This window comes from Biomphalaria glabrata, chromosome 17, assembly GCF_947242115.1.
Source record: "Biomphalaria glabrata chromosome 17, xgBioGlab47.1, whole genome shotgun sequence".
Taxonomy (NCBI): domain Eukaryota; kingdom Metazoa; phylum Mollusca; class Gastropoda; family Planorbidae; genus Biomphalaria; species Biomphalaria glabrata.
In genome coordinates this window covers 7,960,348-7,987,647 of record NC_074727.1, presented here as the reverse complement: position 1 = coordinate 7,987,647, position 27,300 = coordinate 7,960,348, and the positions used below count along the sequence as shown (strand labels likewise).

The window sequence follows — 27,300 nt, the reverse complement described above, 5'->3', positions numbered from 1 at the left end:
ACTTAGTAAACACTTACAATCTACTTATATATTGTTTTTTTTTATATTTCTATTGGGATCAGTGTGGTAATTATAATTGTAATAATAACTATTTAATTTATATAGCGCAGTGTAAAAACATGTAGGCTCAAGGCGCTATGTTGAAGTAACAGAATTATAAAGGCACGCGTTGAAAAGGCCAATAGAGCTGATTACCTATACTAAGTTTTTAAAGAATTCGTCATTGCCTTATCTTCAAACCTTAGGGCAGTGATGCCCAACCTAATTCGACCAGCGGGCCACTTTAATTTCTGACACTCGTGTCGCGGGCCACATGAACGAAAATGTAAAAAAAAACAAAAAAAAACGAAATGAAATTTACCTGAATTTGAAACTATTAGATTAGAAACCCGTGGATCTAGTACTTACATTAAGGAATATCCGAAGTGATTTTTGTTTCACGCGTCAGAAAATGGCTTAATTCCTATACTTAAAATACCGTAAGAGCAACATTGTAACTAACTTTGACGCCGACTCATTTTCTTGTCGCTTTTTGGTAAATATTTCCATCGATAATGTAATCTCTATGCGTAATTTAACAATCTTTTTATCCGCGGCTCAAACTTTTATATGTTGTTCTTTTTTGAAACAACCACACTTTCTTTACAAATCAAATATGTTGGCTTATTATCCACAAAAAAATGTAAAGATCCGTTCTCATTGTCTGGTAGATTCTTATTTCATTAACACACTAAGGTTAAAGGTCATGGTACCTATCAATCAAAGAAAAATTGAGAGCCCTAACGTAGATAAAGATACATAAGTCAACCTTTTTTTTTTGATAGGGTTGTCTACACTTTGTGCCGACATTTCGGCGGGCCGGATGGAACCACGTCGCGGGCCGGATTTGGCCCGCGGGCCGTATTTTGGGCATCACTGCCTTAGGGTATAAACTGCATACATGTGTATATAATTATATTATTAACTTTACTGATATATATCTATATATATAATGAGTATGTAATAAATAAGAGGAGTAATCAGCATTTCGTCTTGGAAATACTTGCAATGTACTTCACGCGAGCTCTTTGACATGCCACAAAATGTCCTTCAACTGTAGAGGATGTCAATAAGGAGAACAAAAATAGCGTCTAGTGTATACTTTTTCTACATTGCAGGAGAGATTTCTTTGACGTCAATCTTGAGAAACATTGTCAACACACTGACTCATTTGGGGAAAATGAATTACCAAATGGCATTAACCCAGTCGTCTTGTGTTTTGTCCTTGCCTTGCTCGCGCACAACGTGTCGGACTTCCGGTAACATGCCGTACATCCGGGGACGTGTTAGCTCTAAAGAGCAAACGGCTGTTTGCGACATTTACCGGTGAAAATCTCCAAGGACTCGCTTCCAATGGGCCGACCTATTGGTGTAACCTAATGGGCGGACATTGCTTTTCTGTTGAGTACATTAGTATTTCTGTTGCCTAGGTAACAGAGACGCTTGCTCCTTCCCAATATATATTTCTACTTGGTTCTTTTTTTTTTTTTGGTCATTAGCTTTGTTTTTTTGTTTGTTTTTTTTTGCCGCTTTCATGTTACACCTTCCCCAGCAGAGTCTCTAAAACTAACACTCGACCAGCATTCTATCAGTTCTGGATGTTAGTTCTTTCCCGTCAAGGTAGACCTTTCCTTGATTTCTTATGTATACTTTTAAACTGGTCACGCAGTCTCTATTATATTGAGTCTCCACCACTTCACCTTCTAGTTTCTAATCTCTTTTATTCGCTTGGAACTCGAATGACTTGTAAGACTCTAATAAGACATAAACCGTCTGTACAGTCTCTATCATGGAATAAGTGCCGCTTTCAGACCTTGCCATCTGTTAAGCAGATGATCCAAAGGCTAGGTCATCTATTTCTATGGTCGCCAGTTCGCGAGTGTGTCATGTGGCCAGCACAACGACCAACCACCTTTACCTTCCGGAAATTGAATTTTCCAGGCCGAGGTTCGAACCCGAGACCCTTCGGCTCAGAAGCCAAGCGCTTTACGTTTAAGTCACCATGACCCAAAATCATGACATGGTTTGCCTGAATCAGACATGAAACCCAATGACTTTGCAGAGTTGAAGTCTCTAAATAGCATGCATGACTAGATGAACACAGGGATACGCTTAGGACGTAATTACGTTCTCTTTTGAAGTAACGTCTGCAATTTATAAGATAAGATAATCACAATGATTATGCTTGCTACAAAAAATAATAATAATAATAATAATAATTGTGGAAAGTACAATATGGAAATGTGTTTTAGATACTTATGTTCAGTGAATAATGAGTTTGATTTTTGTGGACGTTTTTCTTGTTAAACTTATGGTCCAAATTGTGTGTGTTTAAAAGAATAGTCAGACGATAGTAAAAAAAAATAATAAAGGAAAAAGTGAATATAATTATAATACATACATAATACATGCAGAAGAAAATATATACTTAGTATAATTGAAATCAGGACCCGACTGCCGACTTTAAGGTATGGATGTCTTGTGTTGGATGTCTACTTCATTACGTCTTTGAATTGACACGACGTCAATATACAATACTCTACTAGTAGTTCATTTCTTTATTTTAGGATAGTCGAGTGACCTGGGAAGACTAAATGTACACGCTATGGCCCCAATAGTGTCAACATGCTAGTTAACAATCGTTGTATTTAGTGTTATGATGCAAGTGTCTTCATGAATTCCGATGTGATCGGATCTTCAACAGGGCCCTAAAATTGGCGTAGAGTTTCTCGCAAGGTTCGTAGGCCGGGCATTTTAATATGTCTTCTAAGGCCTTTTTGTTTTCTTGAACCAAACTTTCCTAATTATCACTGATCTTTGCGGACCCAAGCGTTTTGCCAAAGCATCCTGTTACTACTGTCAACTAGTCTAAAATGCGACCAAAATCCGACATACTTGTGAAATACTGAGTTCTTCTCTGCCACAAAGGACACATTTCAGTCTAGTCTGTCTAGACATCAACATTGCAATTACGTCGCTACCTTCTAACCTAGCGGCCCCTAGTTGCCCGTAAGCCCAGCACGTCTGTTCCCCTACGTTCTTGATACTTTTAGATAGCTCCAATAGTCATTAAGAAAATTTGTTTCAATTAATCCTTTTCCATTAGCGTGGCTTTCTATTCCCGATAAATCTCCCGCCCCCCACGTACTGTCCTCACCTCTCCTGGCCCAGAGTCCCTGTCTCCGCCCATCGGTTCACGGATTTTATCAGCTAAATGGCTAGCTGTTGAATTGAATTCCATTTCCCAATCCTTCTGATGTTTGGACTCTGCCGCTACGTTTCCGACCAATGTTGATACAAGTGAGTAGATTTTGAAGTTACGTGTTTGAAAAAAAAAATTGAGCCCACCCACCCTGCCCCACGCGGACCTCACTGCACATACATTCTAACGTATTGGCGCCTACGTGATAATGGATGAGTTATCTTGGGATGGGGAGACACAGTAGAAAGAAAAATAGGACTTAGCTTTATTATACTGGAGGCGCTGTGACTGAGGGGAAAAGCTTGGAGTCACGGGTTCGAATCCTGGTGAAGACTGTTTTTTTTTTACTTTCGGGATCCTTAGGGGTACCTGACATTAGTTGGGGAAAAGTAAAGGCGGTTGGTCGTTGTGCTAACCACATAACACCCATGTTAAAGTAAAGTGCCCTTTAGATCACAAGGTCTGAAAGGGGAACTTTTTTTTTCCATCAACTTGTAGTGTTCTAAAATGATTGATAATAAATTAATTGATACTGCACAATTAATTTTTTGTTAATTCCTTGAATCCAAACGATGGATAGTGATGATAGCCTCAAATGTGCAACATAAACTGAATAATGAAAATATCTTTGTGCTATTAGCGTAAGAGCTTCAGAATGCGATTCGATTGTGCGGAAATGTGCGTTTACTCAAATGCACATACTTCGCCTATCAATACTTCCGTAATCTCTACACCGTTTCTACCAAAAAAGCCTGCCGTTAATGAATTAGCCACCAAAATTTAAAAATCTCCAATATGCTCTGTAAAATGTATACTTGTGTTAGAAAATATTCTATCGTATCACCACGTTGAATTTGCTACTTGGGCGCTAGGTAAAATTTTTGTTCAGCGCGGCAGGGAGTCTGGCTATTTGGGTGTAGCATTAAGTATACCTCCTTTGGGGTCTCTACTGAATTAGGCTCCCTGAAATGGAGGGAACTGTTAGTCAATAGTGATATAGTTTGGATGCTTTCGGACTCTCACATGACCAATCTTTGGCTGCCCTGTTTGCCTGTTCATAGAATGGAGAAAAGTTAACGTTATGTTTTATTTTGTTTTCCCTTTGTCTTTACTTCTATGTGCGTGGTCAATACATCTAGATCTACCTTTCGAGGGTTTATTTGGGGGCTCTTCATCCTAGTAAATTTATGCTGGTCCTCTTTTGTTGAAGCACAAATCACATTTCGGAGTTTCGAGTGCTGCTTAGATTGGTACTTTCTTCCACAGGAAGCGGGAAATTGGGGAGGTCGCTGATGGCGGAGGAAGCGCCTCCTACCTTTTCTCTCATTATTTTTCTCCGAAGAAATTATTCTATTCAGTAGCTAACAAGGGCTAGCAACTAGCTCCTCTCAATTTGAGGATTGTGTGTGTGTGTGGGGGGGGGGAGACGGCGGAGTCTCCCTCTCCCATCTGACCCCTCCTCTCCTGCTCTGTCCATTGATGACGAGTGACAGAATGCGTGAAGCGACCATGATAACTGCTGAATAGAGCCATGATTGAGGGATAAAAACTTGTCTCAATTTTTTTTTTAGGGGAGGGGGTGGGTCAGAGGCAGCCGGAGCAGTCTATGAATGATAATTAGATGGTAGGAATAGAGGCTGCTCGGAGATCGAATGATGGAAAATTCGTTACTTTGTATGAACCAAACTTAGTAGTCCATTTTTTTAATGACTTTCTGTACTTTATATAAGTCAATTCAGTGAGCTAATGCATAACTCCACGTCTCTCCCTGCCCTCTATGAGTTGTCTTCCTTACACCCCCCTGTCTCCCCTGTTTTCTCTTTTTCTGTCCTCTCAAAATTTCGCTGCTGTGCTTAGAAAAGCGGAAGCAAAAGATATTTGACCCGGAAGTGTTATCACGTTTTTTCCCTCAAAGATGATAATCGAAAGGTGAAGAAAAAAAACATTTTACGAGAGTGGAAGAGTGGAGTTAGGGGGGGGGGGGGGGAATGACTAAATATTGCGTCATTGCTATTTCAAATTTAGTTCTTTGCTTAATAGAAACTTTCTTTCATCAAAGTTAAAGTGTTGTCTTTATTGAGTTCATACTTACTTACACATAACGAAATCAGCTACTGGCGAATCTATAATTTGGCTCATTCGCTGGTGCCATCATAGAGAATAAGCTGATATTTTTATCATAATCTTAGTACAGATATTTATGCTTATGATGTAAGTAGATTAAATGTCGTCAGTGACTGATGCCAACTCTGATATTAACTCTGGGCATTTCATTCTTGCATCTTTTACATTTCTGTTCAAGATGACTGTAGGTCTTTAAGATTAGAATATAGCTTCGTGAATCTGAAGTAATGAAGTGCGTAAGTAAAGTCAATAATGTCAACTTTGTTGGTTTAACTCATTGTATTCACTACATTATAGAAGTAATACTTTGGGGAATCACGCCTCGATCATTTCTTGCTGAGTGATGTTGTATTTCTTGTGTGCATTGCATTAATGTGGGGTGCACTTCTTAGCACGACAGATACCAAGCAGATCAAATTACATAGGTTACGAATTGTTGAAAAGATAGGTTTGAATAGACGAAGAGACATTTAATTCAAACAGATCGATTGGTTAGGCTCAGACTTATCGCTTTTTTTGGATGGATAGATTAGGTAGGTAGTACCTCTGCCATCTTTTGGACAGATAATGTAAAGCTCATTAGCCTGTATGGTTACGGTTAATGAGTTTGTCATTTGGCCAGCACAGCGTCCGATCTCCTTTACTGCCACAACGTCTGTCAAGCTAGGCGTCCTCCTATTGATCTCAAAGTTCAATCACCTGGATTCGAACTCGTAACCCCTGGCCACCAAGTCTCCTTTAAAAATGATTAGCTTATTTTAATATAAAAATTTAAATTTCGTTACATTTTGTGTATTTCAAATACTGTAAGAGGAACAAAAACTTTAAACAATTGGAAAAAAAAAGTCTTACATTGGTGCACTATAGATGTAGACTTATACATTAAAGACCTTACTTCCTTACTTTTCTTGTGTTAATCTAATCATGCATGTTAATCAGGGACTTAGTCTCTGCTAAGTGGTTGGTTTTCCTGTCTCATTCAGGCAACCCAGTCTATGCTCTATCTATCCATATTTTCATTATGAATTTTTGATAACACATAGATATTTTTTAATACTTAGATCGAATCTCATGTGCAACAAAGTTATTTAATCACTACTTTTATCATTGAAAATATTAAAACGAATGACGCATTAGCGAAAATTCATTTTTAAAATGACTTTATTTGTACTATTTATGTCTTTACATTTGTGGACAGGGAAATACGAGAGAAGATAGAAAAACCAAATGAAGGGAAAGAATCCTGTCACGTGATTTCATCCACTGATCCCATTTTCCTCATCCCTAATCACATAACTCTCCATTTGGTTGGAGAGTCCATTTTTTGTTCTCTATTTCCTTTTGAGGAGAAAATTGGAGTCAAAAGAATTCCAAGATAATATGTTTTTATGGTGTTATGAAATACATGTGGACTTTGTCAACGGTAGGAAGTTTTAGACGTCTGGGCCGAGTGATCTCTGACACCATTGTTAGAATGTCCAGTTTGATGTACTATCCAACACGCACGTTGCCATTTCATGCCAGTGCTCAGTAATTCCCTAGTGTTGTTTTTCGGCTGATCATTTTGACATTGTACATTAGTGGATTACTTCAGCAAAACTCGCTGTTTGAATTGAATGGACGGCTGGGGGTGGACGAAGCTGTGCGAGGGCTTGAATTCAACTTTTAAGAGCGTCAGCAAGAAGAAGAAAAAAATCAATTATTTAAAAAAATGGCCGAGTTGTCTCAATTATTTTGGGATTAGGGAATGTTAAGTACATGTCAAGTTGAATATTTGAGTGCTGAATTTAATGTTATAATAAGAATTGTTTTAAAACTAAAAAGAAATGTCTTGTTTTGATTCCTTCTAATCTTATCACTTGTTATATCTACTGTTTCCGTTAAAGTATTTTTTATGCAAGATGCTCCTATCTTGCAATTGAACAAGGACAAAGGAATTTATTACCTTGTCTATTTGTGAGGAACGCAATGCACACCTCCGATTATACGTATGCCAATAGACGCCAGGTGGTTTCCTTTTACGCCCAGATTGTCTAGTAGCCATTGTTAGTCAAAGGTATTACTAGAGAAAGAGAAATTGATCCTTGGTTATTGCTAGAGAAAGAGAAATTGATCCTTACTTATTGCTAGAGAAAGAGAAATTGATCCTTACTTATTGCTAGAGAAAGAGAAATTGATCCTTACTTATTGCTAGAGAAAGAGAAATTGATCCTTACTTATTGCTAGAGAAAGAGAAATTGATCCTTACTTATTGCTAGAGAAAGATATCATGTCAGCTAGAGAGAGACATAGCCTGTAATAGTTATTGCTTGAGAAATAGAACTTCATCTTTGCCCTGCACACTTTCTTCACGCCTTTATTTTTCCCCTCATAGTGACCAGTTTGTGCCGTGGACTTGTTCTGTCGCAGATTGAAGTTTCTAATCGGCGACTTTTAGGATAGCCTTCTATCGCTTTCAAATCATAATTTGTCACATTCTTTTGTGTTCGTTTATTTGCCACATGTCATCATATTGTCTTCATGCATTTTATCTGAAATGTCTTGAATATTGTCATTTCAGAATGGGTTTCCAAAGGTAATGTTTTAATTTTCTCACCCCACCCCCCTCCCCCAACTGTTTTTTTTAACACTCGGTGATCCCTTCCCGACCCTAATTGTTTTTTTTAACACTCGGTGATCCCTTCCCGACCCTAATTGTTTTTTTTAACACTCGGTGATCCCTTCCCGACCCTAATTGTTTTTTGTTTTTTTTTTTGCACTGACCTCATCCTTACCTCGTCAAATGCTCTTGTTATTTCTGCTCTACTTCTTACGTTCTGTCAAGACCTTGACCTAGGGCAATGTTTCTCAAACTGTGTGCCGCGGCACATTAGTGTGCCGCCGAAGATTTGCAGGTGTGCCGCGGGAGTTTTTAGAACGCCACACGTGCAGCGTTACACAGGTCTGCCTACTATTAAATTTTGATTTTACGTTGCGATGACATCTCCACTTGCAATGACCAGTAGTAGTAGTGGATCTTTCCATTATGACGGAAAGGGGTGTTAGCTATTCAGGCTATGGAATTGTCCACTATACATATATTATTATAATGAATAAAATGTCGGCCGCCTTAGCAGACGCACAGCAGTTCTCGAATTGGTAACGATAATAATAAGCGATGTGTTTCAAGTAAATTGGTTAGGTGTATGCTAATAATAAAAAATTAATAATAAGCCTTATTCATTGTTATCCATGGAGAAATACGTTAGCAAGAATGAAACTGCGAAAGCGTTAAATGAAAAGCAAGGAACCAAACGAAGGTACAAAGAAGATTACACCAGATATGGTTTCATATCTTCTGAACCATTGCCATTCTGTCTGATCTGCAATGCAACTCTGTCGAATGAGACGCTTGTTTCAAGCAAATTGAAGAGACACTTGGAAACTAAATATCCAGCTGTAAAAGCGCAACCGAAGAAATACTTTTGAAAACATCAGGGCTCAACAAAATAAACAAGCTAAGACACTTACGAACTACCTAAAGCTGCCAGAAAAGGGATTGCTTTCAAGTTGGATTTTCTATTCATGACGAGATCTGGTGGTTAATGTGACGTTTCTCTCTGATTTATTTGACAAATTAAATTCAAGGACCATCGGAAACCATCATTACTGCATCCTCAAACTGAATCATTTGGTGAAAAATTGTCTTTGTGGCAAAGTAAGATCTCGAAAGGAGTCTTCGACTGCTTTCCTACTTACAATGAATGTGCTTCAACTAAAGAAATCACCCCCGAAATTCTGGACACTTTGACACACTTGCAGTCAGCATTGTGGCATTAATTTTCAACACTTGGAAGTAATGAATATGGATTGGATGGGTCAGTTATCCATTTGGAAACAATGAAGCTACAAATTTGACAACTGAAGAAGCAGAGTAGCTCATTGATTTAAAGCAACGATTGTCACAGTCTTAGTTGACATTGCATGATCTAAAGTTCACGTCATGTAAAGAGTTTAAAAGACACGTGGAATTCCTGATGTAGAAAACAGGAAGTAGAATGAATAAAGTTGACTTTGAGTTCAGTCAAGTCATGTCAGTAAGGTCTTGCTCCCGGTCCAGGAAGGTTGGACGTTTCTTCCTGGACTGGTGTATATATATGTATATAGCATGAAAGTCGATGGACTAATGATTGTTGATTAATTATATTTGAGAGTTGATTTCATTATGTGCTTATTGAATATTAAGGTATTATTCGTATTTCAATGGATATCTATAGTTGAAGCTCCAGTGTCACTAGTAGTAATTGTTCTTATTGTTACCCGCTGAGATGCGGACGTGATTTGTGACTGACAGACATGATTGATACTTTTGATACCGCTGTTATGCGGATAGGATTGTTATTATTTCTTGACTTAATGTAGCACTAACAAGGAGTGCAGTATATTATTATTATAGTAAAATAAACTTCATGTTGTCTGCTGAATGGACTTGAGTCAGTCGTATACTGTTTGTCTTGTCGCGTGTCTAGAGTACTTCAGGAAGTAAGAACCCAGTATTACACCATTCAACGTTCATTGACAACGATGCCGTTCTAAAGTCAAGTTTTGCCGAGAAAAGCCTGGATGTGTTTTAGATTTCAATCAACAAGTTATATCCTGCAATCAGTTTAAAAGCAATCAAAATAATTCTTCCATTTGCATCTTCATGGTTTTGTGAGTTTGGATTTTGAGCACTGACTGAAATCAAGTCTAAGAAAAGAGAGAGACTTCTTACAATAGACGATGAAATGTGAGTTTGTTTGTCGACTCTGGAGCCTCGATTAGATCACATTTGCTCTCAAAAACAGGCACACCCTTAACATTAAATATATTACTTAAAAACAGGTAATATATTTTTTTTCTTTTTATTATAAAACAAATGTTGCTCTTCATGGTGTGCCGCGAAACTTTTGTAGTTCTTTTTACTGTGCCGCCAGACAAAAAAGTTTGAGAAACACTGACCTAGGGTGTCAAGTGACATGCCGGCTAGCTATTGGTCCAAGTATTGTTTCAACTGTAACTCGCTGGAAGATGTGCGGGAATCAAGGAAATTTAGGCACCGGAAATTTAGACACCGGTAACTTAAGTTCTTTTTTGACAAGGCGGAAAATTAGGCACTGGAAAATTAGGCACTCTTTAATATTGACCTTAATTTTGAAAAAAAAAAATGTACGTATATTTTATCTTTAGGTTATGGGCTATTGGAGACTAATTTACCTATCTCTATTACAAAGCCCAAAGGAAAATATTTGCTCTTTCACTGTCTACTTAAGATACCGGAAACTTTTTGGCTTTAGATTTTTTAAAAATATGTTTGGTCTAATGCCAAGTACAATTTCATTGCAAACACTTCGTGTTACGATAACCAGCAGCTCTACTAAGTGATCTCCTTTTGAAACTAGGACGCTGGTTACTGCACTATCCTAATCATGTCCAGACATACACTGAACGCAATGAAGTTAGGCCGTACCTTTATCACCACCTTGGTCGTCTAGTCCCTTTTAACCTAATTACAGCTTCGTCTGATGTCAAGGCTACATCTGGGAAATAAACCTCCCCCCTCCCCTGTCCTGCTCTCGCCCATTGCTTTTGTTTTCTCCAGGCAATGAAGATCTCCTCTCTCTCTCCTCTCTCTTTGTCCTCGTTCGTCTGATCAAGAAAACAAATATCTCGTCGATACTGATGGCGGTTGCTATCTGGCTCAGGGCCCATGTTTCTGTTGAAAGTACAAAGCTCCCAGGAAGCGCTACTTTGGTCTGATGTCCAGTAGAGAAATTCTTCGGACCCCCGGGTCTCTGGCATGGTGTGACTGAAATGTATCACTTGGTAGAGACGACGACCAAGAATTTAAAAAAAAAGTATTAAAACACGAATATCATTTTAAAAGCATTAGCGATGTCTTAAGTAGCTTTTCAATCACTTGCACTCAAGAGAGTCTCTTCTGAAATTGTGACTTAACAAAAAAAAAAATCATCTTTACTTTTCGTTGATGCGCTGAGATATGTTGGCACTATGTATCTATCCATATATTTATATATATCCTTCTCTCTCTCTAGTTTCTGTGCATAAGTTACACATTTTTTACCCCTTTCTTACCATCTTACCAGCCTCCAGATCTCTGGTCTAGAATACTATGTAGCCTCGCTGTATGTAAAAACGAGCACATAGATGCAGAAAGCTGTTACACGTGTATAATTATTTACGGGATAAGACTGGTTTGGTTTAAAGTATCGAATGTTATCTTCCTTTTGTTGACAAAGAGAGGAAGGAGTGAGGAATCAGACAAGAGACGGGGGAGAGTTGGGCAGTTAAGACAAAGTCTATAGCGATAGGCGCCCTGGTAGGGAGGGATCAGACGTGCATGCATAACTAACGACCTACGCCATCAATCCCTTAGGGTCATTATTTAGTGGACCATAAGCCCACGGCTTGCATATATTTTGATTTTGTAACGTTGTCTGTAAGAGATGTTTCATTCTCCCCCCCCTCCCCCATTGTCTCTGTATCTCAGCCTCGTCTTTTTCTGACCAATGTCTGTCTATTCTCTCTTTCTACAGCAACCACCAGCCTGTTCCCCATCACCTAGTCTTTAACTTTCTCTCGGCTACAGTTTAAGATGTTCTCTGCGTTATGCGTAGACTAAATATTGATTGTATTGCAACTCATTAACATTACTTATACAGCATAGCGTTTTGTAGTTTATATAGTGGACTTAGACTTTCTGTTGATTATTCCCTTTATAGGAGATGGACGTCTAGCGTGAATCCTACTTTTTTAAAAAAGTATTTCTTTAAATGTTGTCTCGAGTTAAAATTGAGTTTTTATGACTATCAAAAGCCTGTATTGAAAACAACTTTCTAAGCTGGTTGTATAACAAATACAATGGACGCTCATAGCGAATAGACAAATATGTAGCTACATCCACTGACACACGGGTGGACAAGTATCTAGTAGGGCCTACTCTTTAATAGTATACTCTAGTCTAGACCTTTGGGACTCATCGATTTTATCTATGAATTAGAATACTAGATAGTAAACATAAAAAAAAACTAACCTACATTTGAAAATAATGGGTCTCTTTAATATGTCTGCATATTACTATATTAATACATGTACATTTCTGTATTTCCTGTAAACATTGTACATTTAGGCTTAGAATTACTATTTCTCAAATCAATGTTTTGATCCTGATGTTTGGAGTTGAGCCATTGCTGTTGCTTGTTTACACAAACTGTACATGCCTTTGTCTCAGTGTTACTTGAGCCCCTGCTCTACCCTTGATTTGTGTTTCTGTCTTGACAGGATCATACACTGGTCGGACGTCCCGATGCCCCGACCCAGCAAGACATCCAGCTGAGTGGACTGGGCATCCAACCCGAACATGCCGTGGTGGAGATGGAAAACAACGATGTCTACATTACACCACTGGATGGCGCCAGGTGGGTGCTGTACGCCCTCTTCTGTTTACCTGACTTGTTTGCTTTGCTAATGGGATTGCGGACATTTCGATATGTGTTATAATTAAAGGCACAAGAGAAATGAGACACAACCAGCCTTCTCCCCCGTCTCTTTATGAAAATCATTTTAATTTTTCTCTGAATCCGTGATATGCTACGAGACAATGATCATTTCACTGTCCATATTGATTTCATTTTTCTGAACACGTTGATCACACCCTGACCCCTATGTTAAAATCCTGAAATAAAAAGCTTCAGTATCTATCAATCATATCTTGAAATGAAAGGTAAGGTAGACAGCATGTTAAATTATCAAAGTAATAGTTCAAATTGTCTAACAGAGTGTCCTTTCAACCAGAGACTTCAATGGAGTATATGTAATGAAAAAAAAAAAAAAAAAAAAAGCTAACCTCTTGAGTGATCAACAAATATTTCCTCATTTTAGTCTGACCTTTTTTTTTGTTTGTCCCCACCAGGACATGCGTCAATGGTTCAGTCATCCATGAGAAGAGACGAGTCCGACATGGAGACCGCATCCTGTGGGGAAACAACCATTTCTTCCGGCTGAACTGTCCTCGACTAGCCAACAGTAAGTCACTTGCATATGTTTGTCCTCTAAGACCTTGTTGCTGGGAGAGAAAATCGTTCTTTGATTTACTATTAGAATACATTGACAAATATGTTTTGAAGACTAAGCTCGTATTTAAAGTTCACATTTCCGACTCGGCAGGACATTGATTTTTTTTAATCATTTTCATGACAATAACCCTTTTGTTTTGTACATATAAAAAAAATAGCGAAAATCTTGTTTCTATTAAAGTTCCAATCGAGTTGCTGATGGTCTTTCAAAAAACCGACTAATTGAGGTCAAAGAAATCATTCCTTTCTGTGCGTGTCGGGGTTGGTTGGAGAACGTATGGCTAGTTTTGGAAGTTACGCTCACATTCACGTTCCTACCAGTTCAAAACAAAAGACAAAGCGAGATTGTTTTTTTATAATTAGAATTCATGTTCTCCTTCACTCACTTGCTGATAGCACGTGCCTTATTGTATGCAGCCTTAGTCAGGACTAGTGAATTTTAAAATACCCTTACAGTAATCAAAGCCAGTGTACAGACAGAACCGGATTTACCCAGTAGGCAGCACAAGCTCTTTCTTAGGACCCAGAAGAAATAGTTAGCACTGACATAGAATACTACGGTATCTTGACTTATTAAGGGCTCCATATCTCAAGTAAACTTGGGGCCTTTGGAAGTCTAAATATGGCACTGCCGATTGACATATATGTAATCATTGTACAAGTCGTATTATGAATGGTGTGTGTGTGTACGTATGTATATATATATATATATATATATATATATATATATATATATATATATATATATATATATATATTATATATATATATATAATCTCACGCATGACAATAACTGTATTCTTTAAAAAAAATGTTTTAAATATTCGTGTTTAAATAAAAAGAAAGACCTAACTTCTTTTATTGTGTTTATTTAAGACAAGTTTCTTGACAGCTCTCACAAAAAGCACCAGTCTGCAATTGAGGGGGGGGGGGGGACTGACAATCGAGAGAATTATAGAGGGGGGGGGGGAGCATTCCCTCAAGTCAGCGTCGTGGCCATGTCTTGTCCGTTACAAGGTTCTAGGCATGTATGTGTTGACTGCATCCTAGAAAACACTAAGACGTTGCCCGGGGCAACGAAAAAAACAACTTCCTGTGAGATGTGAATGATGTGTCTCCCGTGTCTGGCAGCGAAACAAACATTGTAATCATTTGAGGAAGAGATAAATGATTTGATAAATATTCATGCGCTTTCTCAAATGAACAACGGATTCCATGTTTTTTAATGCTTTTGTAACTATTGGAAATGTACAGGAGTAACATTGGTTTTATGACTTGAAATAGTGGACCAGACAACAGCTTGACCTTTAGGTCAATAGTTTATTGAATAAAACATAATGCAAGCATTTTTTTTTTTTTATATACTCTCGATAGAACCAATACTTTGAACATATGAAATAAAAAAAAAAAATAAGATTATTTTTAAATTGAAAAATAAAATAACGCAGAATCGGGAATCGAAGCAAAACAATGTCACAGTATTTTAACAACAAAGAATGCTGCAGAAAGAGGAATGGATCATTGCCTTTGCGTTGTCTCCGGGTTTACATTGGAATGAACCATTGAGTTAGCTCCTGGTGAAAAGACGTAGAGTGATTTATTTCAGACAAATTGATTGCACTCGTAGGTGATCAGTTAAAAATGTGTTGCTAGACTTCAGAAGTTTCCTGTATAACAGAAAGCATAGAATTCAAGATTTGTCTGGCTCCCTTCTGCGGCTTCAAACGCTTTTACAATTGTACTTAAAGAAAGCAAAATTCTGTTTTGGAGACTCGATAGTCGTCTTACTTAGACTTAGGTCCTTCCACGCCGTTCGGCTCATAGAGCGGCAAGTTCTCTACACAAAGATCGGTCATAGGCGACTTCCACAGCCTTTTCCCAGCTGATGCTCGTGGATTGTAGGTCCTCTAAGAAGGTGCGACGCATGTCATCGTAGACAACCTTGCTTAATAAGCTTTTTTTCTTTTCGACTTCCATGTTTATGGCTGACTTTTGGGATTCATTTGCATACCATAAGTTTGACCAAAGTCTTTCTGCAGAATGGTTGCGTACATGATGCCAGGCTGCATGGAGGCTATAAAGGAAGATGTTCTATTTCTGAGTTGGATCATAGGGTCCGATATCATGCCACTCAGAGCAAATATATGATGACAAGTATTTTGATGTTTTTGCCTCATCCTTTTTTTTTTTTATAATTATCATTAATTGCAGCTTCTCTTTTTACTAGACTTTATCTTTTTGTAAAGAATGTTTATTTATTTAAATCCAACGATGACTGAACTACAAGAAGCGTCAAACTTATTTCACCCAGCCCAATACATTGGAACATTTTTACCGTAAGGAAAGCTGAAGACATCTCGGTTCAAGACACCTGAAGTATATAGCGAATTCGAATTATTCATTGTTTATCTAAGTATCATATAGCACGATACTTCTTAGTAACATATCTTACTTTGTTGGGTATGAAGTGTGTCTGTAGTAATGATGTGCCATTTTCAAATAATGGATGTAAACATGGTATACATAAGGGCGAAATAAAACTGAAAAAATGAAACTCATAACAGTAGTAAAACATCAGCGTTATCTGAGCCTGTCGCCCAGCTTTCGTCTTGAAAGCTGGTAAAGTAGTTTATGCCTGGTTGGCCACTTGAATCGATTGATTGAAACTCCTGGGCCATCGAGTTTGAGCGGTGTCGCTTCCACTTGGCTCGAAAAATCTGGGCAGAAATTGTTACTCATATACGTCTGGATCGAATTGAACGGTTCCCGCGTTGTCGCTTGAGTTAAAAGTGTTTGATTCTGTGTCTCCTTTTTCTTAGGGACGTTTTTTTTTTTATTATTATTGCGCGTGTGTGTTATAGATGAGGTCGAAATAAAGTTAAAGGGATGGGGGAAGGAGTTGGCATGTCATTACATATAAGTTGAATGTACTAGTTTACCTAATGACATCAGGGTGTTTTGTAATCGGAAATGAAGTTACACGAAATCGACGGTGTAAACTTAATTGTAAAATCTGGTGTCATTGTAGAGTTTAGCATACAAATATTGTACGTGGAGATAAAAGAACGATTCCGCTAACGTCTAATCCGGCACGCCGTGTCCTGACAGAGTTCGTACGTTGTGGTGGTGGCACTTTCACGGTTAGTGGCGGTACATTATAGGAATACGGAAAAATCTCTTGCTAGAACGTGCTGTTGGAGCCCACTGGATGAAAAGTCTCCCCCTACAGAAGGCTCTACGAGGTGGCCACGTTTAAGGTTACCCTCGATACCCTCGATTTTAGTAATGTTTTGTTGTAAACTTTCTCTACAGTTAATAAGCATGGTCCAGGGTTCGAATCCTTCTCCAATACAAATTTATCAAAGAATACAATCATCGTTTTTTTTTATTGTAAATGTAATTAGTACATGTCTCTCTTTCCTGCACGCGCTCACGAAGTGGAAGTGTTTAATTCGATAACATGTTTAGCCCGGGTCTTTGTGCCCTGAGTGACCCTGCTTGAACTGACATCACTTCGCATGACCGCCCTTGATGTCCCCTTCTCTTTCCGAGCATATGATTGAACACACCGTCCTAGCCCAGCAGTCACACTTGTCAACCAAAACTTTGATTTCTCTCCTGCTTCGCTCCATCAATAAATCGAATGCATGATTTCCTAGCAGGCTTCCCATAGGTCTGTTCTATTATTGTCCTTATGTCTGTGCAGAGCACGACACCTCGCAATTCTACGTTTCTTATTTGTCTGCATTAAGTCTCTATCACGAAACTCTCTCACTCTAGCCTTTTATTCTGTGCATTTTTTAATGTCATTTTTTTCCCCTTTGGCTGTTTTTTTGTTCTAATCAATTTCTTCTTTCTTTGAATGAAAGGTTATAGACGCCTTCTTAATTGCACGGCTTGCTTGTTATGCGACTACGGTTTCAATTCTCTCCCCTTAACGTGAAGATTCGTGGGGAACTTGTGTTTCCGGTTTGGAGATTAAAGTTTCTCTTATGGAAGATTTTTTCTTCTTCCTCTTCAACTGAGCTCTGATTGCAAGGGAGGTCGAGAAAAATCCCAGATGGAACAAATCGCTGAACCCTCCGAATGTCTGAATCCCGTGAAAGAGGATACACGAAAGATCTTCAGAAGGGGGGCAACTTGACAAAGAAATTTGGAAGAACCAAGGGGAACGGACGTGGAAGAAATGAGAAAGTGACATTTTACATTCAAACAAAAAGGTGCACTATGTCAATTATTTCTGTCCCAGGACAATACAGAAACAACGTTCCGAGAGTTGATGCAGAATATATGTTTTTAAATATTGCATGATTATAAAATTTGGGACATGTAGACCAATAAGATTATGTGGTTATAGGGAGTTTTAATAAGATGTTCTAATGGGTTTATCATAAGATATTTGAAGACATATTAGGACTTGCATAATTTGGAAAGGATTGTTTTAATTGTATTTTGTTGACCATCCTTCAGGTTAAGTGATTCTATACAGCGATATAATATAATAAATTCCATTATAAAGTTCGCATTGATTCAACTTTCTCAAACTCTTTAGAAACAAAAAAAAAAGATTTCATATTAAAAATCATGTTAAAATTTCTCATACACACACACCCACGATGTGTAATTAAAATAATAAGATAATAATAAGATCCATGTCACAGAAATGTTAATTCATTCTTATATTGCCTGTCTTTTCTCCCTTTATGGTGATTCACTCATATTTTCATTTCATTATAATTGCGTTTATAGTTTATGTGCTTTTCCCTTTCTCTCAAAAAGCAGTTTTGTCTGCCCCATTTTTCTTTTTTACGCCGCGCTCAGGCACGCTGCTGCATATTGTTTCCCAATGAGACTAATGGAATTATTGTGATGTGCTGGGGTTTTGAAGCAGCGTTCACCTGAAGAGAAAATATCATTATTCCAAGAGATAGTTTTAATAAGATTTGTTTTTTGACCTTGTCGGCGGTGTAATTATTGTAATTAAAGAAAGCATAAATATGGTTTGGAAACTGTATAGATCGTCTAGCTCTGTGTCGGTGAGTGCAGCCATAATGGCTACATTACATTTTGTATTTTGGGCACGTGAGCTTGTTATGTCATTTTTAATTCGAACTCGGTTTGCAACGGAGGATATTGTATTCTAAATTTTAAATAATAGTAGAAGAATGATGGTCAGTGTGTAATTCGAAAAGAAATTCCTGAAATAAAAGACATGTTTATAGAATACAACTTGTTCAAATGTGTAAAACAAGTCTGTCTTAGATGGAAAAAAAAAAGAAGTCACTTGTTATAATATTATTCGTTTGCATAGTCCTCTGTGTAATTGTAGGGTTCTGTTACCTTTGGGAAAAAAAAGCACTTTTCTGTTATGTACTAAAAGTAAGCCTGTACTTGTCTTTTAGTATTGACTTGATCTTAAATGAGATATAGCCTAGCATCCAAATGGCTTTTATTTTCCTCATAAAAATGTTTTATGTAAATCACCAAACTGAAAAAAAGTTAAAAATATAATGTAAATGTCTTTGTGAAGTTATGACCGAAGAGAAGACAACCCTTTTTAAAACTTTTTTTTTTTTGGCAAATGCCCTGCAATGTAGACTTCTATGAGTTTAATCAAACAGAATTCCAATCGCAGTTTGTATTTTTTCTGTTTACTGTTAATTGACAATAAGACAAGGTTAAATACGAAAACTTGTCCATTTTATTTTACTAGAAAAGTGTCATGTTTGAAGGCGGAGGTTTTTTTTTTTTTTTTTTTTTTTGTTGTTGTTGTTGTTTTTTTTGATGTAGTAAGTCTACTTTTATTGATTCAAGACTGTTTAATATTAACCCTTGATCTCTGTAGGTCCCAGCAGCCAGGAGCCGGAGCAGAAGATAGACTATGACTTTGCCCAGCAGGAGCTTATGGAGAAAGAGCTGGTGAATGATCCTATTCAGGAAGCCATCGGAGCCATTGAGAAGCAGCATGAGGAGGATAAGCAGGGTAAGTCTTTGATCTGCTTCAGTAGCTTGGGCTTAGAGAGCATCAGAGTAGATCTTCCGTCATGAGCTTTATGCAGTGCGGTTCCTCGTAGGGTTTGACCACACAAGCTTCGAATAAAGTTTTTGTGCTTTTCTGTACGTGTATAGAAAATGTGGACAGCATAGACAGACGATCAGAAAGCCGAATACAATATTTGTTTTCGACCTTGATTATATTGCAGTAGGATATTTGCCTGAGTGTATAAACCGCGTGCATAAACCGCTTGGCTACCTAACTGATGAAGCCCGAGCTCCAATCCCGATGTACACGGTTACTATGTGTGGTCAACCGTGACACAGTACAAGTTTAGTGTACACATATTAACCTGTAACTCAATCTGTAACTAATGATCTGACACAACTGTGCTGTGTTTTCTGAGTTTACAGGCAGCAGGGAAACCTCTCCCAATCACCCCCTTATATTTTCACAAGAGGAGATAGCACCAAGCTAAAGGAGAGTGGAAGACGCGCATTATAACAAGAACAATAAAATTTTAAAATAACGAGTTTTACTGTGCATGGAATTTTCAGTTTGATACTTTCTAAAATTTTTGTTCACAATTCCGTTACTTCATACCAGTTTTTCAACGCTCATAAAATGTATAAGATCAGAATAAACGTTGATGTCAATCAATGAAAGTCTGGCATGTACCAACAATGTGCTGTTTCTATCATTTGAACACTCACAGCTCGGAGTGATTATTTGCCCCAAAAATGTAAGAATCTGTGAATCTTTAATAACACTGAAGGACTTAAACTGCCCTACTTGAAATACATAGTCTCTGAGTTTTAAAACTTGATTTTCTCAAAAACAAAAGTTTTGGACAAGGACCTTGCTGTCAAGCTAAAACAATAGCATGGGAATGTATCGCCAAGATGAAAGCGATAACACCCGCGTGCATTTTATTACTAAGTCATTTACTGCTTCCCGTCACGTGATCCCAATAAGTGTCTCTCACTCTAATCGAGAGTACCAGCGATCAACAATTAAACTTCACATGGTGGACGGTGAATTGAACTATGACCCTTTCCCATTGCACACGATGGTTTTTTTTTTTTTTTTTTTTTGCACACGTTTTTCTCTTTCTGTCCACCTTTCAGTCGGGATGGGTGAGTGGAGGAATGTAAAATTTAGGTTAGAAGATTCTGTTTCGTTATTAATCTTTCTTTTTCGATGTCCTTAATGAAAAGATGCGTGATTTCACTTATGCTTACATGAAACTGATGATTGAAAAGAAAGTCTCGTATTTCAATTGACTTCGAGCCTAGTGGTTTTAGAAGAAAGGTACAAGCTTACCTTACGATTGAGATCTGTTATGTCTACGTTATGTCTTTTGTCTCATACCACGAACCTAGTCCTACCATGGCACATATCTTTAGACCTGACAACAAGACACGTTGGCCAAAGACAGCGGAACATGGATGACAAAAAGAGAAAAGCGAAAACAACTCTGACCACGTCTACCATATGTGTCCCACCTTCTCAGAGGACCTAGCTGGTACTAGCTGGGCAGAGGATAAGTCGCCTGTGACTGATCTCTGCGGAGAGAGATTACCAAACGGTACGAAAGGATCCAAGTCTAAGTCTGATACAGGATGTTACGCGGTGGAGAATGTTAGTCATATTTTATTGAGTTTGTTTCGTGGCAGAATTTTACCAGATTAGGGATTTACGAAAAGACATAGCCATAGAGGCCAACTGCACTAATTCTGGACGCCTGTGATAAACAAACATAGAACGAAATTTATTTATATTGTATAATGGGCGAATTGACGAGGGGGGTGCTTCAGTGCTAAATCATTTAACTAGAGATCCTTGTCACAGAGAATCTAATTTAAAACGATACTTTACTTTTTTGTTTTTAATTTCTAAATGTCTACGACTTGACATTTACAATCCAGTCTCTGTCTGAGCGCAAAGTGACTGGACAAAAATCGATGCATGTGTTGGCAGCATATTGAGATTTAGATCTACATCTTTTTTTTCGTTTTTCTTCTGCAGTGCTTTCTAATATTTTTGTCTAGAGCTGTGTGTGTCGCTTGGTGTCACGTGAACTGACCTCATTCTAGTTGAGAATGTGTGTCGCGCTTAGATTTATCAGAGAAATGCTCAACTACTAAAGAGACTAATAGTTGGCTGGTCTACAAGACATGACGTGCAATAATATCACATGTTTATTAACCATTTCTTATGTGATGTACCCGCAAGTTCTTACTACATTACAAGCAACGTTTAAAGAACGTATCCATTCTGATTGGACGCTTTCTTTTGACGCACAAAATCACCACAAACTTCTAACTCTGCAATGTGGCTATCTTCTTTTTCCTCTTTGCATGAAATGGAGGCGACAAGTTTTATTTCCTTTTCTAGTATCCTGCATTGTCATTTGCACTAACTCATTAGCGGCATTGTTTTTCTAGTCTTCCTTTGCAGACATGTTTTTCCCTGCTACCTTAGCAACAATTGCAGTGTCTTAATTTTCATTCTCATTGAAGCTCGTTGTCGATGGAAAAAACATTCTTCGTAATTTTCGAAGCTCCATATTTCCCACTTTTTTTTTTTTTTCTAATTAGATCTCACGTTCTTAGGTCCCAGTCAACGGAATTCGTTTTTCAAATAAGCGAATAAGATTACTCGTGTATAATAGGATTTTGTTTCGGTACTTCGGTACTTTAGGATTCAGTCCGAATAAGCACCTTTTTTTTTGTTTATCCGGTGCTCTGATTAACCGGATTTCCCTGTAAGATGAGAGTCTGAAGGGAAGGAAACGGAAATGTCCGATTATTGGAGACGACTAACTACGTAGCGAAAACAATCTGATGCTAGTGGTCTTTAGAGCCTGGGGTTCTGGGTTCGAAACTCACTGAAGGCTGGGATTTTGAATTTTGGGATTTTTAGGGTGCCCCTGAGTCTACCCAGATCTAATGGGCACCTGACTTTAGTAGGAGAAAGTAAAGGCGGTTGGTCATTGTGCTGGCTACATGACACCCTGCTTGTTAACCGTTGGCCAAAGACAGAGATGACCTTAACATCATCTGCCCTGTAGATTGCAAGGTCTGAAAGGGGAAATTAACTACTTTACTTTTAGTCTTTGGAGACATCGCTTTAGTGAGTAATAGATCAATTGAAAACAAAAGGCGTAGTTCTGGCGAGACAAACTTGAGAATCTGTTATTAGGCTGGGCAGTTTCTCGCTAGCTCTCCGACTGTACGCGTCACCATCTAGGGTCGTGGTGACCTCTATAATTCCCTCCCTCACGTTCAACTAAACGCGCGTGGAATATTAATTAACACAATTCTCTCTTTCTCTCACTTCTCTTCCATTCCCTTTTCTAGGAAGATTTATTCTTTAATCCCACCAAAAACGTGGCCCAGGTGTTAAGATCCCAAGACAATATCTTACGTTTCAAATTGTCGCCTCGACAACGAGACCAAAGCAGAAGATATTAAGCGAAGAAACTTCCACTCAGGCCCAAAACTTTTTCAGATCTTCAAGAAATAAGTTTAAAAAAAAAGATACAATTTGCTTTCCATCGAAAGATTGATGAACTAAAATATAAAGGTCGTCTGATCGATGCTCCCGCTTCTTTGACCACTGGAGTGCACGAGGAATGACTCGGTCATGAAATTGATTGTACTTTTTGTACTCAATCTTCTTCAACTTAAGGCTGGGTCGTGCCAGACTCATCCCAGTGGTCAAGTGTCCAATGATTTTTGTCTAGTACATTATTACTTCTTGAACATTTAAAAAAAAAACGCAAATTCTGTCCTCTCGGTCACGTGACACTATTTCCCGGAATAGTAAACAATTTTCTTACAAGGGAATAACAGGAATAAGACAGGAATAAGACAGGCCAATGTAGGGAATGTAAGACAATCAAAGACCGGCTTTACAATGGATGAAATTAACAAGGGGGCTTACTTCTGGTCAGTGGGGAGAACTGGTCCACAAGATCTTCAATGTTGTGACTAAACTAACAAATGACAAAAACACGTCTTATTACACTGGAGATCGTCGAATGGGGATGTCTATTATGAAGTAAATGTGCCTTTCTGCTTTACCGAAAGCTGGCACATGCAGTGTTAAATCATTAAAGCCAGATTTAGTTGTTTTGTTGTTTTTTTCTTATTTAGAAATTCACCAACAAAATTTTGAAGGCTTCTAAAACTTTTTTTGTGTTCAGTTCCAGGACCTTCATTCCCACAAAGTTTTTTTTTATTTTTGTATATGCTCCTTGTGCTCTTTGCATTATAGTTTATTGACCCAGTGTCCAGGGGTATAGGGGATGTTTCTACGATACTTATATGTGCGTGCTGCTTAGCAAACAATATTCAAATCAAGTCAAATTAAACATTTTAGTCAATCATTGAGCCTCGAACCAAGGCTTTGGTTCCTTAGTCAATCAGTTTTTGTCGCTCAGGTGACATATGCAAGTTTCACAGATAATTAAATATTCTCCAAAATAAGAATAAAATGGAAATGAAAGAATTAATTTAATTTGAATATATCTATTTTTAAAATGGAAATATTTGAAATAAAAAAAGGGTAATTAAATGTCAATTTTAATTTGCAATTGAGAATCGTAGAATGGAAGACTTTAAAAAGTTTTTTTTTTAATTTTCCCTTTCGATTTTTTTTTGTTTTATTCACACATGAACTTTGTTACTCTTTTTACTCCTCCCTCTCCATCTCTCTCCCTCTCTTTCTCTGTTTATCAAATACACACTCTTTCACTCTGACGCACACTTTTTTTTTTCAAAATGTCTCCTTTGCTCTTTCTTATTCTCTTACTCATTCTATCTCTGTTTCTTTTTCTATGTCTCTCTGTTCTCACTTTCTCTGTCTCTCTGTTCTCACTTTCTCTGTCTCTCTGTTCTCACTTTCTCTGTCTCTCTGTTCTCACTTTCTCTGTCTCTCTGTTCTCACTTTCTCTGTCTCTCTATTCCTACTTTCTCTGTCTCTCTATTCTCACTTTCTCTGTCTCTCTGTTCTCACTTTCTCTGTCTCTCTATTCTCACTTTCTATGTCTCTCTGTTCTCACTTTCTCTGTCTCTCTGTTCTCACTTTCTCTGTCTCTCGTTCTTACCAATCGCTATTCGTGTTTATATCCCCTACAACCTTTGGCCATGTTGATTGGCTGGCTAATAAAGACAACGATAGCTCTTAATGACCGAGATCCAACATCATTCCTTACTCGGGTCAATGGCGGACACAAAGAACGCCCAGGGGCGTCCAAGTATTATGTCCGTGAGTTTCGCGTTCCTAGTCTTATTAAAGGCCATTGTAAACGTCCATTCACGTCCGGCCTTGGTCAGTTATGATCGGATTTCGCTACTCTGGCGGTTTCTATTTTAAGTCCGTGCAAGGAAGCGCGGAGGAAAGTTGTCGACATGCTACGACTGGATTCCAAGAGGAACTTGAGATAATTTGATACAAAATAATTACCTGCCCCTGGTTACTTCCTACGCACGCAAAGACTTGAACAAAGAAAAGGAAAAATAGTTTCGCTCTGACTTAGTGTACTAACATAACAGTAGTCAATAAGTAGGGTACCGAAAACTGGGTTAAAAATCAAGATCGATTACTAAAACCCATTCAACTTAGTCAATTGGATAGCACTACAACTTCTTAGGTTTTTTGTTTTCACAGTCATTTTTTTCTCCTTCGCCAATTGTTTGAACTGACCCAAACTAAAAGTTTCCGTTCTTGTCCCCAGATCTAGTCAATAATTTTATACCTAAAGGTTAGGCTTCTTATTGAGCTTGAAATATGCGGTTTGGAGAATCGTATGGAAATCTTAAAGCGGACTTCATTTTAAATAGCCAACATTTGATTAGAGCAACTTATTGAAACTACTGGAGTTTCTTTTAGAATTTCACTCCTGTTAATGGATTCTTTCTAGGTGGACGCTGATTTCGAAAACGTCTCTAACAAAGTTCCTAGAAATTTGACAGTTATAATTTTTTTGAAATGTAATAATCTTAAGATTAAATTTGGCTTACGTCTTTATAGATTAAATTCACTATTGCGGGAATACCCGTACTCAGCTCAAATGTCTCTGTATTCGGTAAACAAATAAATAAACGTCTTGAGCTGGACTGTAATTAAAGATCTTAATTGAGCAAGCTTACTGGAAAATATTCCTTATAATATTGAGACATTCAAAGATGTAGTTTGTAATAATAAGATTGTAGACTTCCATCAGCTTCATAGAGGAAGAAATAAAGACCTAATGAGATTTGTTTATTTGTGGATATTAGTTTGAAAATTAATCTTTTTTTTTTCTTTAATCTAGGTCCGGTATTAAAGTTATTTTATTATTTCTTAGAACTCTGTACTTATCAAGATCAGGTTTCAGCACTCTCCTGACCTTTGAAAGCTATTTGTTGACCGGAATACGTTTTACGACTATTAGTATCGGTGCGGTGATACGCCGCACGACTTGGCTTTGTATCTTCAACCTGATACTTTTCCATTTGCTGGTAATATGCGGAAGGGAAAGGATATCGCGGGGGGGTCATTGGTCAAGTTCTCGGACTTGTGACTCGCTGTGATGAACTCATTGTTAGTGCTCGTGTTTGTTTGTCTTCAGAGGCTCTGGAGAAGCAGAGGCAGATGTACGAGAGGCAGATGCAGATGTTGCGAAACCAGCTGATGTCGCCTGGAACCCCTTCCTTCCCGCTCCAGCTTTTTGACGCTAGCAAGCTGACCCCGACAGGTTCCCAGAACAGCATTCAGAAAAAGTACCAGCAGTGGGCACAAGAAAGGTGAGCAGCCATTTTCACCACCATTTTGTTTTTTTAAGAGCTGTCTTTTACGTGCATCTCAGTTTGTCGACCTGGTTTGGTTTCGAAAAAAGGAGGGGGGGGGGGAGTGTGTGTGTGACCGTTAGCCAGTTGACCTTTTTGTCTGGTATTTAATTACACGTTTTGAGTAGGCCGCGTCTCCTTGTTTGTTTTCATTAAGTATGTGTGTACTAAGTCACGTAAGTAACCTTTGTATCAAGTACTAATGTGTACCAAAATAGTGTGTACTAGGAATTACTGTGTACCTAGTAATGCCATGTACTACATTGTTATGTGAAGTAGTCTGGTGTTCTGCCTTATGTACTGAAAAGTACCGTGTCTAAAATAGATCAAGTACTGGGTTGTAGTGCTTCAAAACACGTGCAATGTGTGGGTTGTCTACCCTGTTGTAGCTAGTCAAGAGCTGACCAGAACTTCCACACAAAACTCAGTATTTTATATACGCACACACACACGCGTGTTTATTTCACCAACCACTCACACACATCTTTTCCACCTAAAAAAAAAACACATGCTTATTTTTATTTCAGTAATGTACAAATGAAAAGTCGTATTAACCTAAACCTCTCAATTATCCGATTGGGTCTGCCTTACGGTGCATTCGTCTTGGTCTCTGTGAGAACTAGTTGATTAGTTTTCACAATTCCTCTTATTAGATTGCAAACTCTTCAGCGGTGGAACCTAAAACATGCCTGGGTGGGTGGATACACATCTCGAAAACGGCTTTTGTAGAAATTTGACAGGAAAAAAAAATACTAGCTAATTGGCCGCTACGTAAAAACTCTGGTTTGACATCAAAAGCAGATAAAGATTTGGTAGAACTATGATGTATACAAGGATAACAGCTAATGAGAATGTTGGCGTTCTGATTTTGGTTTATTCTACCTTGGCGTGCATAGAGAGATTAGAAGAAGGCATCTGTAACAGCATCGTACATGCTTCAAGTCACATGTCTGTATATATCTCTGTGATGAACATTATTTAATGTGTCGG

At 38.1% G+C, this 27,300-nt stretch overlaps 1 protein-coding gene across 12 annotated transcripts in view; it reads left to right on the top strand.

The window, feature by feature from the left end:
- Positions 1-27,300, top strand: part of LOC106071594 (kinesin-like protein KIF13B) — a 325,865-nt gene that overhangs the window by 256,504 nt on the left and 42,061 nt on the right. For 11 of the 12 annotated variants that reach the window (XM_056015144.1, XM_056015149.1, XM_056015143.1 and 8 more), the window contains exons 14-18: positions 7,926-7,940; positions 12,686-12,822; positions 13,317-13,429; positions 19,325-19,462; positions 26,094-26,268. In XM_056015144.1, the coding sequence (XP_055871119.1) occupies positions 7,926-7,940; positions 12,686-12,822; positions 13,317-13,429; positions 19,325-19,462; positions 26,094-26,268 (578 nt within the window). The remainder of the gene's footprint in view (positions 1-7,925; positions 7,941-12,685; positions 12,823-13,316; positions 13,430-19,324; positions 19,463-26,093; positions 26,269-27,300) is intronic. The other variant, XM_056015142.1, reaches the window with a different exon arrangement.